The 15,967-nt window shown below is 34.1% G+C and overlaps 1 protein-coding gene across 6 annotated transcripts in view; it reads right to left on the bottom strand.

Annotated features, from left to right (window-relative positions):
* Positions 1–15,967, bottom strand: part of LOC149781912 (uncharacterized) — a 69,124-nt gene that overhangs the window by 49,009 nt on the left and 4,148 nt on the right. For 2 of the 6 annotated variants that reach the window (XM_089936116.1, XM_089936115.1), the window contains exons 2-3: positions 10,414–10,478; positions 1,010–1,456 (exon numbers count right to left, since the gene is read on the bottom strand). In XM_089936116.1, the coding sequence (XP_089792242.1) occupies positions 1,010–1,428 (419 nt within the window). In that variant the 5' untranslated portion in view covers positions 1,429–1,456; positions 10,414–10,478. Of the gene's footprint in view, positions 1–1,009; positions 2,942–5,979; positions 6,774–10,413; positions 10,825–15,967 lie in introns of those variants that run through there. The other 4 variants (XM_089936117.1, XM_089936118.1, XM_089936119.1 and 1 more) reach the window with 4 other exon arrangements.

The raw sequence follows: 15,967 nt of genomic DNA, 5'->3' as shown, positions 1-15,967 counted from the left end.
GGCCAAGATATGGACAGTGTAATTACTAAATGACTAAAACTTACAGTCACTTGAGCCTGCAAATTAACCTGAGTTACTGAGATGTATCTGCATACCAATTTTCTGGAGTGTACGCAAAGAGTGTCCAAGATATTCTGGGTCTACACAAATGAACAGCTGAAAATACAATGCAATTTAAGCTTGCAATTAGGTCAAAGTGACCAATTGATGTGTCTAAGTTACTGTTCTTGAGGCACATCAACATACCAATTTTCCTTAGTGCAGGTGAAATAAAGTCCAAGAGAAGGAGGTCACAAAAAATTAATGGCTGAAAATACAAGTCACTCTAGTGAGAAAATTATATCTCAGTGACCCAATTCTTCCCGAGATCCATCTTGGTACCAATCTTCATGAGATCAGGTTTAAAATACGAGTCAAAGTATTGATAGCGTAACAAATGGACAAACAAACAAACAAGCAGGCTTGTATCTTCCCTCAAATTCATTGCCAAAGTGATAACTTTGATGAGCACCAAGGTAATAATAATAATAATACTTTATTTACAGAGGGTGACTCATTTAGTCAAGGACTATTCTCCCTTGAAGCCCTCTTAAGAACAGTACAATAATGTGCATTATATAAAGATACCACTAATTACTGTTCATTTTAATGTGTTCAGTATTAAACTACTTAGTTCCATTATTTATTAGAAACACATACATAATCATGATATCTCTTCTTAAATACTGTAATGTTTTCAGCAGATTTTACATGTAGTGGAAGCTCATTCCACAGAACTGTACCAGAGTATTGGAAGCTCTTTTAAAATTGCTCTGTTCTTGGTTTTGGTGATTGAAGGTTTCCATATGACATTGATCTCAACTGGTATTGTGTTGAAAAATGCCTGAATAAATCCTGAAGATACTCTGGTGCAGTTCCATGTAGAACTTTCTTGCTATAGTATTAAAGAAAAATATCATTTACATTGTGATACATGCTTTCAGGTGCTGCTGCTGAAAAAAAAGCCTACCACTTGGCATCATAAAGATCTCCAAATTCTTGGACAGAAAGTCCTGAACGCTTTTCCACTGATCCACTGTTATATGTGCGTCCGTAGCGTTCCAGCATTTCCTGCCTATCAGTCAAAGCACATTCATAGTCAAATAGATATGGCTGCTTTGAAAAATTGAAGTCCAGTTGTGATGGACCTGGGATTTCCATAACGATTTCCAGTTTCTTTACGCTAGAAGCAAGTGAAACAATCATCATGACAGAAACTATAAGAATTATGAACAGCCGACATGGTGTGACTAGTTCCTTGGAGTCTAAATAATACTGTGTCTGGTGATGTACATTAATCAAGCTGACTAATCCATTTTTTTCACATCTGTTCATCTGCCTCATTTTGCTGACGACTCCATTTTTTTCACATCTATTTGTCTGCCTCATTTTGCAACATGTATCATGATAACTTCCACTGAAATTAAAACAAAAATGATTTAATCAATTAAAAGGAAAATTACTGGTTGCACCTGTAGCAAAAATGAAAATGTAAATTTAAAATCAATATACATATTCAGTCACATTTTCAATAGGGCACCACACAAAGACTTTCTGATTCTATACCTTTACCCCAAACAATAAGCATCAGAAACACCAACATTAAATTTAAACAATCATCATGAAACCCAAGATTCTGATAACCCTTTCTACACCTTGGCATATCGAGCAGATATTTCTGAGCTTCAGGTCTGTGAATTTCATTGGATGCAGCAGCAAGCCACTGCATCCAATCAAAATTAACTTGTTCAAATTTAACACTGTTCCTGCCTGATTGAGACAAGGGGAGCACACAACCTTAATGGACTGATCAATAAGCGATTTTCCAGTACCAGTCCATGTTTGCACAAATACCTTTCAGTCAAATACACCTGTAGTGGTTTCGCTCTTGTACACAGTCATACTTTCGATGTTAAACTTACAAAGTATCCAATTTAGGTCAATTGCCACCACTGTTTCTGGCCGATGTACAATGCACTATGCCATTGGTTAGTTGGCACCGTTCCGGTGGCCTAGTTGTTAGAGTGTCTGCCTCGGATGTGGGAGATCGTGGGTTCAATCATCGTAGCAATATGACTTAAAAATTGTTAAAGCTACGTTAAAAAATCAAAATCACATCACAGTTCACACATCACACTAGGCTAGTTGCCATTACATCCTAAGGTAGTCAACACATGAAATCCAATAGATGTTGCTAGGACAAAGCACCAATATAGCTGTTCAATTTACCAAGGTGAAGATAGGGTTATCAAAACCTTGGCTAACGAAGATGTTCTCAACAGTACTCTCTCATTACACCAACATGTCATGAAAATATGCTAGGGTGGGTGCAATCTGAGCATGTGGACACCTTCACTGAGATGACTGGTTTGAGATTAGAAAAGTAAAGTTAGCAAAACAGCTAGATTTCTCTGTCGCATGGGTGAGAAAATTCTTTCCTACCCAGTCTGTCTCAACATCTGCTACAAAATCTTCAAAACACAGCTGCTATTGGATCATCAAGAACTGAGCACCTACCTTCCCCCTGCTCTCTGCCCTCCAATGGCTGTCAATTTTGTACAGAATCAAACACAGATTCTGTCCTCCATACCGCTTTTTACTGACTGGAATATCTGTCTGACCTCACCCATATGTACACCCCTGTTATATACTTCTTCTGACACTCATATATTTATCATTTCCCTATCATAACCAAGACCAACATAACTTTTCTTTTGTGTTCTAGGGCCAAGCTACCTGGAATCAATTGCATATTTTTCTTAGACACAATGATATTGTGATCTCATTCAAAAGTGCTCTAGAAACCCACATGTTTTGACTGCAAGAATAGATACAAGTCAAACAGTGTTTCCTAACACTTCATTATTGTTAATATGCTTCTGTTTGTATTTTCATGTTGTGTATCTTTGTGTTCTTGTGTATATATATATATATATATATATATATATATATATATATATATATATATATATATATATATATATATATATATATATATATATATATATATATATATATATATATATATATATATATATATATATATATATATATATATATATATATTATGTATGTGTGTGTGTCCTTATGTGTTAACTATAATGTGAAGCCCTTAGAACTTTTACGGATCAATAAACACTCGTGGATTGGCAGCATCTTTCATTATTTTAATGTCCTTTTACATCAAAGTGCTTTCCATCAAATTCTGTCAAATTCTATTAAATGGTTTTGAGAAAAAGTAGTTTCAAGATTTTTTTCTATTTTTAGTGGCCTTATTTGACTGCAGATAGGCATTACTGTACAATTTTGAAATGGAGGCTATATCTGATGACAGACCAGTAATCACTTTGTACAAAACTAAAAGCTCTTTAGTCCAGGAGATTTTGAACATCACTCATTTAAAGGTTTTCGTATTCTTTGCAATGGCAATTCATTATTTCATAGAAGCGTGGCATTAGTATAAATTTCTGAACCCTTCATGCAAGAATGCTTTCTGCTAAATTTTATCAAATTCTGTTCAGCAATTTTTGTAAAAAAGAATTTGTTTATAGGTTTTTCTGTTTTGACTGATAGTGGCAATATATATGGGTCAGTGTCATTTGCAAAAATGTGAAGCATCTTCATTCCAAGATAAGTACTAGTATCCTTGTTTTTCTTATTAATGAGAGAAAAAAACTTTAAATTTTGAGACTTTTTTTTTAACATTATCATTGCTGGGTCAGCTAACAGCTTTAATCTGAATCTTGTGTTGACCATTTTATAATGCTAAGCACAAAGCCATGTCATTTATTTAATTTATGCAAAATAAATTGAATTTTTTTTTATCAGCCAAGAACCAAATTATTAACTGACTGGCTTTACCATCAAGCCATGCATTCCTAAGAGTTATTATCATTCAGGGGCAATCATCATCCAGTATTGATTGATGCCTATACTGAACTAGCTAGTCAATAGTTATCATAGGTAGCTTTCTCATGTTCAGTGTAGGTGTTATAATTAAGATTGCTACATTCATACAATAAACTGGGCATATTAAACATTTATGTCCTTGCTCAGGGGTTTAATGATATGGTTCTGAGCCTCCTTGTGATCACCAATTCACCTTTACATGTATTTTTGCAGGTAATAAAACACAAAGCAATATGCTGATCATATACACATACATGTATAGTGATTATCCAAATAAGGTAATATGGACTTTGTCAATCCAACTGAATGTTGCAGGAGATTACTGACTATGATGAAAAACAGATTTCATGTACAAAGGACACTATGTCAGAAGAGAGGACTAAAATATTTAAGTAAAGCGGACACTCTTTTAAAAGGTTATTCCTGATCATTAGAGGCCACACTTTCCAGATTAGAGATCACAGAAAAATATGTGCATAACAACTGCTGAGGAGATTATACAGATGTGGTCTCTATAGACAGGTGGTCTTTATAGACAGGTAAGTCTTGTAACTGGATAGGAAAGAAATGATGAAGCAGAGAGAGTCTCATACAGAACAGGTGTATATTGAGAGCTTATAAACTAATGTGAATATGGATAGACAGAATAGAGTAGAAAAGTGACATAATGATAAGTTACAAAGACTTACCTAAAATATAGCCAACATAATTAGGTGCAATCATTCCCATCAATAAAACTGGTGACATCATTATGTATTTTAAATTACATGTGATTAATTCAGATTGGTAATCAAAGAGACATTTGGCCTTTGTACATGGGCACCACACATTCCCCCACCCCTTGATTTCACCTATAAACATGTTTGGCTTACAACCGTTAAACTTATTAGCTGACCCACAACATTTTTGCCCCACCACCCCCAAACTAATTCTGCAAGCACCCCTGCCTTTGTAATCAATGGCTACAATATACACTAAGATTAATTGGACTGGAAACTAGCAGTTTCTGGCTGCAATGAGCAGGTGGATAATATAAATTGGTGAGCTGTATAGGAGATTGATGGGACTGAACTGTTGGTGGTCTGAGTAAACAGGTGGTTATATATCATTAGATCAGGTTTGACTGTGTGTTTTGCCATTCTGTCCTCCTAGTGAGAGACCACCAATTATATAAGGCTACCTTATAAGAAAGGGACTGCTATACTCTAGTATTCTCATAAAAAGCCAAGGGCCAAGCCTTGTATACTTTTTCAAAAGGGGGTAGGTGAGGTCGGACAATTATCATCAGACAGCATGACAAAAAACTTATTAAGAGAAATTTCCTAAATATTATCTAAAGGCAGTTAATAAAATTAAATATTACTTTTATTACACAGAACATCCAGAACACAGATGTTACACATTATACTTCCTGTCCAATATGATCAGATAGTTTGCATATCTCATGCATTTTGTATACTTTCTGTCCAGTATAATTAGATACTGTGATATTATACATTTCATAAAGTTCCTGTCCAATATAATCACATAGACTGCATACCTCATGCATTTTGCAAACTTCCTGTCCAGTATAATTAGATGGTGTGAATATTTCATACATTTTGTATACTTCCTGAATGTCAAGTATGATAGGAAATCAAAATATCTCATGCAGTTCAAATCAAAATGAACACGAGTCATAGCACGATACTGTTTGTTTAGTGTACCATTATAGAAAAAGGAAAAGTTCCCATTTTATGACAGTTATATAAACATGATAGTCATTTAAATTGAGGTCAGATAACATTGTGAAGATTATTTGAAACATTATACATAATCTCCTGTACTTTAACCAGCCACTGAACTGAAAGTATAGCTTAGGAAAAGCTTGAATGATCACAAAACAAACAGATTTAAGCAGAATTCATTGACATTACTGTGTATACTCAATGTAGTTAAGATGCTATGCACTGCTTAAATCAAGATAACTTACTTTCTTTTATCTACAACAAGTCCTATTTCTAACACATTCATGATGATTACTGTATTTACTCAGTTATAAGATGGGCTGCTCAGGTGCCCTAAATGGTTACAGCTTCATCTTCGATGCAGGAGGTGACGGGTTTGAACACTGAGTCATACCAAAGATTTGTAAAAATGGTACTACATGTAACAGCTGCCTCATCTGGTGCTCAGTATTAAGAGGTTAGTGTTAGGACTGGTTGGCCTGGTGTCAGGATAATGTGACTGGGTGGAACGTCATGATACATGTCTGTGACATGATGCCCCAGTGCTAGACATCACTATAAACTGCCACACTGCAGAAATCATAGAGATATGATTGAAAAATTGTTAAAGCTACGTTAAAAATCCAAATCACACACACACACAAGTACACTCATAAGACGAGTCCAACTGCAAACTGCACAGACCCAGATCTGCTGTAGCATTATTAGTCTGTAAAGAGTAATCAGTAAAACAATAGAACAAAAAAACATAGACCCTGACCTGCAGATGCATTATGCTAATTGGCAGATAAGGATGTTTGCTTGCAATCTGACTTGACTTCTAAGTAAGTATATATAGTACAATTATTATAACCATGCTTTTGTCTTTTAAATGTCACCAATATTGTGATACCACTTGTTTTTCTGTCCATCCATCAATTTGTATGTCTATTACCCCATCTCCTGAACCACACGTGGAACTTCTAAAAAATGTTGAAGTTGTGTTGTCTTTAAGTAACCATCCATGAAATATGTTTTTTTATGTTTTCTATTTCATGGTGTTTGTTTTTTGTAATCATATCATTATATATGTTTTTTATGTTATAGGTGTTGTCTAATGTTGTAAAGCATTTAGAGCTTCTAAAGATTAGGTGCTATAAAAAGTCCTCATTTTTATTATTATTATTATTATCATTATTATTATTATTATTATTATAATCTTTGGCACCTGCCTTTAGGATTCCTGGTATGGGGGTCAAAGATCAAATTAGCAAAAGTTTCAATTACAATGACAATTGCAAATGATTTCTGATTAAGCTTCATATATGAAGTCTAAGGCAGAATGCACACCAATATACATGAGACTGAGTTTAACTTATGACCCCTGGGTTAATAAAGAATGAATATTACTGTGAGTCAGGAATGGGGGTTGGAATAGGTAGTAAAAAGTGGTTCTTATTGGCATTTCTCCTCTGACTCATGTATGTAGGTAATTATCTAATAAAGTCTTTTGAAAACAGGTATTTTGAGAAGTCAAGTTGTAATAGGAGCTTGTCTGTTTTTCTCTCATGTTGCTGTACATATTGTATTGAGATTCTTAGATCAATGTACCATATACTCACTAATAAGTCAAATCAAACTGCAAATGACAAAGATCCCAATCTGCCATTGCATAATGTGCCAGCAGATTAGGGTCTATACTATTTGCTCTACTTATTACTCCTAACAAACTGAGTCTGTGTAGTTTTCCTTTGGACTAAAACTATATGTGAGTATATATGGTACGTGTTTAGTGAAGAAACACAATAAGGCCTTATATTTTTCACATACCTCAATTTTGGGGAAATTTTATGGAAACGTTTCAAATAGGGGGATTCTGATAAATAAAGTCTCATATGTATGTATGTATGTATGTATGTATGTATGTATGTATGTATGTATGTATGTATCAGTCTTTCATGGCACGTGACCTCTGCAGATAAAGAGCATAGAAAGCTATATGGATTCAATTAAAAGAAAAATTCTCAAAATGTAAAATGAATTGTGCATACAACTTAAGAACTTTAAAACAAACATATCCAAATAAATGTAAACATGTAAGTAAACATGTAAATATCAAGTCCTATAATTAAAAAGATACAAGGTAATTAAGTTAAACTTTACAGGCTAATTTAGTGGTTGGTGCTGATGTGCAATGAGACTTTAATTAATGTCATCCTCAATATTATTTTTTGGACTTAGTTTCTTTACAAACTGTGGAAAAATAGATGTTTTGAGAAGCAAGTGGCTGTGACATCATGGGCAGAAACTATAGATGAAGATGCTGGTGGAATAAATGTTTACATTAATAACCATGTTATCTAGCAATTAGATGGCTTGAAACTCTTTGGTTAAAAATTAACCCCATCATTCAAAATACTTGTGTTATATAAACAGATGATTAGAGTAAATTTGCCATACTCTGGAAATGGATTGTGGACTGGGGAAGGGGTATCCAAAACCTATACAATATTGCTCATATATATATATATATTTTTGTTAACACTGTCACTGCATGGAATCTAACAGCAATACATCTTGATGACAATGTATAATAACATCACCATTGCACGAGGGTGGCCCCGAGTGGCCAAGTGGTCTAAAGCGCTCTCCATTACGGATCACTGCCATCTCACCTGTCTGCGTGGGTTCGAGTCCAGGATTCGGCAAATGTGGATATGTGAGAAAGCATGCCAGTAGCTTCTCGTGGGTCGGTGGTTCTTCCCGGGGTTTTCCCGGGTTCTTCCTCCACCATTAATACTGGCCGCCATGCATAGCCTATCGTGTGCTGACAAATGGCGTTAAACCCCACAACAACAACAACAACAACCATTGCACGAGTAGTTGAATATAGATTTGTAATTAGGGACAATTAATGTGTTCTTGCACTGCAACAGTAATGAGAGTACCATAGGGGTATCTCAAAAGAGGATAATGATATTTGTATCAGTTTTGCCATGCCTATCATTTTACTGATTTGGTTTCTTCTGACAACTTTGAAAATGTATATATATTCATGGTTACGGAGAATCATTTTGATAGCATAAAACAATTTAAATATTAGGAACAGTCCACTGTTGATCCATAACAGTACTGTGTGACCAAATTATTTTTCAAAAAGATCCTTTACTTAATCCAACTTAAGATGGAAAAAGATGAAAACACATTTACCCCTAAAAACTCAGCATATATATTTTTTTAAAACACATCAACAAACAAACAAAAAACTATAGGTGGCACTCTACAGTTTCATATTTTACTTAGGGTTAGAATTTTAAACAAAAAATATTTCCCCCAGTTTCCTCACTGGTTATACTAGCTATAAAAAGACCTTGCCTATCTTAGGTACTTTTCAAATAACCTTTAATTCCCTTTATTTTGGTGTATGATTGATGGGTATAATATGAGTTATAGAGTATACAGCTTGGCCTTACTTCAAATGTGCACCTCTCATAAAACTGCTAGCTCCGCTAGGTCATTTTCACTTATTGTGAGTTTAAAAAAATATCTCTGCAATAAACTATCAAATATACAACTCATCCTTTTCATTTAACTGACAACAGACTGACCACTACTCAGTCATTATTACTGCAACAATTTCCAACCAAATTTGAATAAAGTTTTTAAATTGGTCCTTTTTTACAGTATAAAATTAATATCATTATGGCAAAAATGCACTTCTTGTGTTTTTAATCCCCTAAAAACATGTCAAATCTATGTAGGTACAAAAGTCTACCAAAGTGTATTTCTGAAGCATTATATACAAATCAAAATTTTGTAAATCTATTGGATTGATTTCCTGGTTCTATCATATGTATAGGCATTACTAACTGAGGTTCTTCATATATTTCCTTCCTTTCTCTATGTTTCAGGTGAAATCCAGTGCTTTGATTATATATACAAGTTCAGATGCACCGAGACTATTGTAATTATGTTATAAACTAACCTGGACATAACATAAATTTTAAAAAATACAGCATAGGTTATGCAGCAGTTTCTACAAATTAGCTGCATATAAATAAAAAATGACGGGAAGTTTAGTGCAAGTGACCATTCCATATCCAAATGAAAAACACCATTTTGCTTTGATATATGTCTTTCTTAAATGAAACCAAGAGGCTTAACTCAATAAACATTTTAGTTTTTGTTTGGACTTGGATGGTGCTTTCTATTTAATACATGTAAATCTTAAATCAACATGAAGACTCTGACAAGAAATAAAAAGATTTTCTTAGGGATTTCAGCATTATGCAATATGGGATAATTGGCCCAAATTGTGTACTGATGACCTTACAGTATAAAATATAACTGCTTCGGTGGCCTAGTGGTTAGAGCATCTGCCTTGGATGCAGGAGGTAGTGGGCATGATCCCTGGCCGAGCCATACCAAAGACTTATAAAAACGATACTGACAGCTGCATCGCATGGCATTAAGTATTAAAAGGTTAGTGTTAGGATAATGTGACTGGGTGGGACATCATGCTACATGTCTGCAGCATGATGCCCCAGTGCTAGACATCACTATAAACTGATACATTGCAGACATCACAGCAGAAAATAGACTTTAACAAATTTAATATTAGTATCCATGTTGAATATGCAGAATATTTTATAATTATGAAAATTGTACAAATGTCAAGCATTTGAAATTAAGGAATAAATTTTAATATATACTCATATTATATAATTAATATTAATGAATTATATAAGGTTCTACTCACATAAGTGGTGTACTAACAACTCGAGTCCTCCGTCTTCAAAATATATTTAAGCAATGCAATGGATGCTGAAATACAGATGCCAACCTTCAAAACTATTTGTTGTTATGATGTGATGAAAATGATTTAGCTGTATGAATTTCCATTGCTAAAGAGTCTGACATAAATGTTTTATGAGGTAGCTGGCTTGTTGTCAAGGATATTAGGTGTCAACATTTCGGTTGCAGTCAACATAAAGAACATGATAAGCAAATACAGAGTACATATACATAAATAACTTTTTCCATCAGTCTCAGTAACTCTAAAACACTGAAGGTACTGCAGATTTAAATGCTATCCATTTTAAAACAAACATATTTTTGATATCATTATTGTATTATAAAGCAAAATATATTACATACAGCATTTGTCTGTGGATAAGACCAGTGACCAGTCTAGCAAATTTGTCAAGAAACTGTATTTGGGCATAATATCAAAGCTATGTTTAATCAACAATTGACAACATTATTGTAATGGGGGGAACTTATCATCTAGTAAATATGGTACCGTCTAATCTCACTTATAAGTGGAGTCCAAGTGCAAATTGCACAGACCCAGATCTGCTGTCGCATAATGTGCCAGCAGATGTGGGTCTGTGCAGTTTGTTATGAGTAATCAGGAGAACAAACAAGATAGACCCTGGTTTGCAGGTGTATTAGGCTGTTGCAGATCTGGATCTACATCATTTGTAGTCTGACTCGACTTATAAGCGAGCATATGCTGTAAGATCTAATACAATTTTACACTGAAGATATTTTGTATCACACACAGGTGAATCCTGCTATAATGCAGTGGCTAGGATCCATAACTAATGACCACATTAGGCACATTTATGTATTGAACTGCAGTATAACGACAATTAATGCAAATATGATCAATATTTGTATGAGTGTTCAGAGGGTGGAGATGGGTTGGAATAAATAAATGCCAGCCAAATATTCAATAATAATTTTACTACCTGCCAAATTATCAGAATAGTAATTACTACCTGTCAATTTATACTACAATGGAGATTACTATCTGTTAATTTATATAACAATGGGGATTACTATGTTAATTTATATAACAATGGGGATTACTATGTTAATTTATATAACAATGGGGATTGCTATGTTAATTTATATAACAATGGGGATTACTATCTGTATAAGCACGACACCCTGTACATAAAGTTAATAACGTTCCAGTACTCAGAAAATCTGATAGCCTGACGCCCCGGGACCCTCTAATTTTAGTTCGGGCCCGACCTGTATTCAAAGTGAGGAGCCCATCAGGCTGGTTAAAAAAACATAATTTGCCAGAGGAAACTTTGATCGCGCTGATGAAATAAATAGATTCACTTTTAAGATGTTGACAAATATGCCATAATCTAAAATCAGATTACCACTGTCCTACGTGAAATTGAGATCTGATTTTATTTAAATGGAAACTATGCTAAAATACAATTTTTTACTCCCAAACCCCTTACACAGTTGCGTTTCGAGAAAATACAATTTTTAGTTCTTATGTTACATGTTTAGGCTCAAATAAACAGTAACACAAGAATGAGTGAAAACAAGAAGCCTTTAGAAAAATTTAACAAATAATTTATTTCCCTGGAAAAATACTTGTAAGAATGAAAAAAATAGAACTTATGGCTTTAAGAATCAAATTCAAAAATAATCCAAGAATAAAATTTTAGAAGTCCTAATAATGAAATGTTCTAATGAATTCAAGTTAGTGACCTGATGAAGAATCCAAGATGGAAGGCAATGACATAAGCTGTATCCTGTACAGTGTTGTTGTCTAGTGTTCCTTGTAGAAACATAAGAAATAACACTCTGGTGTTGGAAATCTGAATAAAATCTTTAAGAAATGTCTTTGTTCAAGAATTCTGTACGAGCACACAAATATTTCCAGAGAAATGAATTCATCTTTTAGAATCCAAATAATCTGAAGAAAAATTAACATATAACTTGAAAACTGGCTACTACAGAACAAAACAACTTGATATTAAGTGTTTAAAGCCCAGATTGAGATTATTTCTCTAAAGCAATGGCTATACAGTAATTTTGAGACGCAGAATGGGTACCCATATGAGGGTCACGTGATCATGTTTACATCACATACTCTCAACATGGCCCTGACAAAAAACAATCATTTTACTCTAAGAATAAAATAAAATAAAGTTGTTTACTTTACTTATACTATTTACAAGTTTATGGTCACATATCCAATACAGCCTAAATCTCACCCTTCTTATTCCCACAATAAAAGTAAATAAAAAAAATAACTTGCTCGCATGGCTGTTACTAATTTTGAATCAAGGTCAGGAACTAGGTCAGCTTTAAGTGTTTACAAATTAAGTCAAGGTCAAACTTTTTCTGGAAAAAAATCCAAATCACATAAACAAGATTATATTATAATAGTATGTAATAGAATAAAATAAATTAAAACTAACAAAAAATAAAATTAAAATAAATATAAATTAAATCAGATATATGTAACACTTCCAACCATAAAGAAAAATAAAGATTTATATGATAACGCTTTCTTTTTACCATAAATTAATTATACATGAGGTTAAAGAAAAACATAAAAACTCTTATGAATTATATACAGTATAAATAAAATAATACATTTCTACACACAGGAAAGTGCATCTGCTATGAAATTATCTTTGCCCTTGATGTGCCTGATGTCAAGATTATAATCCTGTAAAAACAAACTCTACCTTAGTAGTTTTTGATTTTTATTTTTCATCTTGCCGATGAAAGTAAGGGGGTTGTGGTCACTAAACACAATAATCAAAGAAGGAACTGAACTAATGTGAACTTCAAAATATTGTAATGCCAATATCAAAGCCAAACATTCCTTCTCACTTTCTGAATAATTTCTCTGGTGCTCTTTATAATTTCTTAGAAAAATAGCACACTGGATGATCAATACCATTTTCATCTTCTTGAATCAAAACCGCTCCAGCTCCATTATCACTTGCATCAACAGACAATTTAAATGATTGGCTGAAATTTGGAGCTGTAAGAACTGGCGCGTTTTTAAGTAGAGATTTTAACTTCTCAAAAGCCTCCTGACATTTTTCAGTCCAAAATAACTTGTTTTTCTTACTCAATAAATTTGTCAAGGGTTCAGCAATTATAGAGAAACTAGAACAAACTTTCCAATAGTATCCAGCCATAACTAAAAATCATATCAGATGCTTTTTATTAACATGCATGGGAAACTCAGAGATAGCCTTAACCTTAGCATCTATAGGTTTACTTTGTCCATGTCCCAAGATATGTCCCATAAAAGTTACACTAGCACGGCCAAACTCACTTTTGGATAAACTACCTTGATACCTGGATACCTTGTTGACACACACATAATGGTCAACAGGTGTTGGTTAACTGACTTGGTCATAGATAAGGGACTAACATAATCTACCATAATTCTACTAAATGGTTTGTTAAAGGCAGGAATAGGTTGCAGATGAACCTTAGGTATCTTCTGCTTGGGTTTTCCTGCCATTTGACAAGTATGACAAGAACTACAATATTTACCAACACCACTTTTGACTTTTGGCCAATAAAAGTGAGTCAAGATCTTGTGATAAAGTCTTATTAATCCCTAAATGACCAGCCAGAGGAGTTTCCTGGGCCAGACTAAGTATTTCCTGTCTGTAAGGTTTCAGAACTACAATTTGATAGTTCACTGACCACTCATCACCAGCAGGTACCTCAGGAGATCTCCATTTTCTCATAAGAATTCCATTTTTAATGAAATAACAGACAGGACCTTCAGCAGCTTCAGTTTCACTAATGGTCCTTTGAAACAAACAGGAGATCTGAGGATCTTTTACCTGTTCGACGACAAGTGACTGTTGTTTGTCACCCTGATTAGAATAAAGAGAATGAGTAGTTAAAAGAGGATCACTGTGATCAACACCTTCTGATTGATCCAAGCAAGGAGTGAAAGTGACCACATCAAAAGCCTGACCAAGACATGTGTCAGCTAAAGGAATACTTTCCTTATCAACATCATTCTCAAGAGCTTTCTTTGCCATAGCTCTGGTACTGCACAAGCTGGGAATAAATCAGGGAATATTTTCTCAACTGGATCAACTTTCTGATCCAAGCAATACTTTTCAATTACAAGTGGATTAACCACAATCTTGTGTCCAGCTAGGTTGTTGCCTAGTAATAAATGAGTGCCCTCAATGGGTAAAACAGACACTGTGCTGACTGTCATGGGTCCTGAGACTTAGTCTGATGACAAATTTACACAATGGAGAGGAACATTAACAAAGCCATGCTCCACTACCTGAATAAGAACACTCTCATTAGAAGAAGATTTCTCAGAAAAAGGCAAAGTACCTGACAATGAAAGACTCTGAGAAGCTCCTGTGTAACTTAAAATTTTAATACAGATAGGATTGGCCAAATCACCCAAGAGTGATATAGAACCCTTCAATATGAATGGTTCATAATTCTCCATAATAAAATCAGACTGGGGTTTATTAGACCCAACAAATGTATTGCTTTAAATACATGACCCTGACCTCGACCTCTTAGAAATAAGAGCATTTGGAATAGGTCTGTCTTGATTCTGATGCCTATTTTTCAATTTATAGCAATCAGAAATAACGTGTCCTTTCTTCTTGCAATATATACACGAAGGGAGAGACAAGGACCTTGAATCAAGCTTATCTGATGCTTGGTTTTTAGAACTTGTGCCAGTTTGAAATTTAGAAGGGCATGTATTAGGCTGAAATACTTTTCTGCTAGAAGACTGTTGAATAGAAATCTTATTTACAAAAGGAAAATATAAGTCTTAATGTCACTATGGACACAGTTTTTGAAATCTTCAAGTAATACAAGTTGTTTGAGACTTTCATAATCTCATTCAACTTTCTTGGCTAAGCACCATCTATCAAATAACTGCTTTTTTTCTCAAGCAAATTCGACATGAGTTTGTCCAGCTTCTTTTTTATATTTTCTGAATTTTTGCAGATAAGCTTCAGGGACTAACTCATAACCCCTTAAGATGCATTCCTTAACCGTATCATAGTCACCACTTTGTTGAACTGACAGTGAATGGTAAATATCACTAGCCTTATCAGTGAGTACATGAGTTCCATGCTCCCTGGGAGCAAAATATTTATCTAGTTCTTTTTCTCTGAAAGGGGGCACTAACCTAATATTCTTTGCAAGATCAAAAGATTTGGTTTGAAGTATGAATGCACTTTTCACTTGCCAGTTCCATTTCTTTCATTCTACATTAATAGTCCCTCTCTTTCTCTCTTTCTTCCTATCTATTTGTTTTTCTTGTAACTGCATTTGCATCTTTTTCTTTCTCTCTTTCCTGTCTCTCTTTCTCTTCTTTCTCATATTGTAACTGCATTTGTTTTTCTTGTAACTGCATTTGTCTTTCCTTCTCTTTTTCTTCTGCTTGTAAATGCATTTGTTCTTTTTATTTCTCCAATCGCAACTGCATTTATTTTTCTTCTTTATCGTTTTGAACTTCCGGCTTCCTAAACTCC

The sequence above is a fragment of the Sinohyriopsis cumingii genome, chromosome 15, assembly GCF_028554795.1.
Source record: "Sinohyriopsis cumingii isolate HCF-2022 chromosome 15, ASM2855479v2, whole genome shotgun sequence".
In the NCBI taxonomy this organism is placed as follows: Eukaryota; Metazoa; Mollusca; class Bivalvia; order Unionida; family Unionidae; genus Sinohyriopsis; species Sinohyriopsis cumingii.
This window is presented reverse-complemented; position numbering and strand designations above follow the sequence as displayed.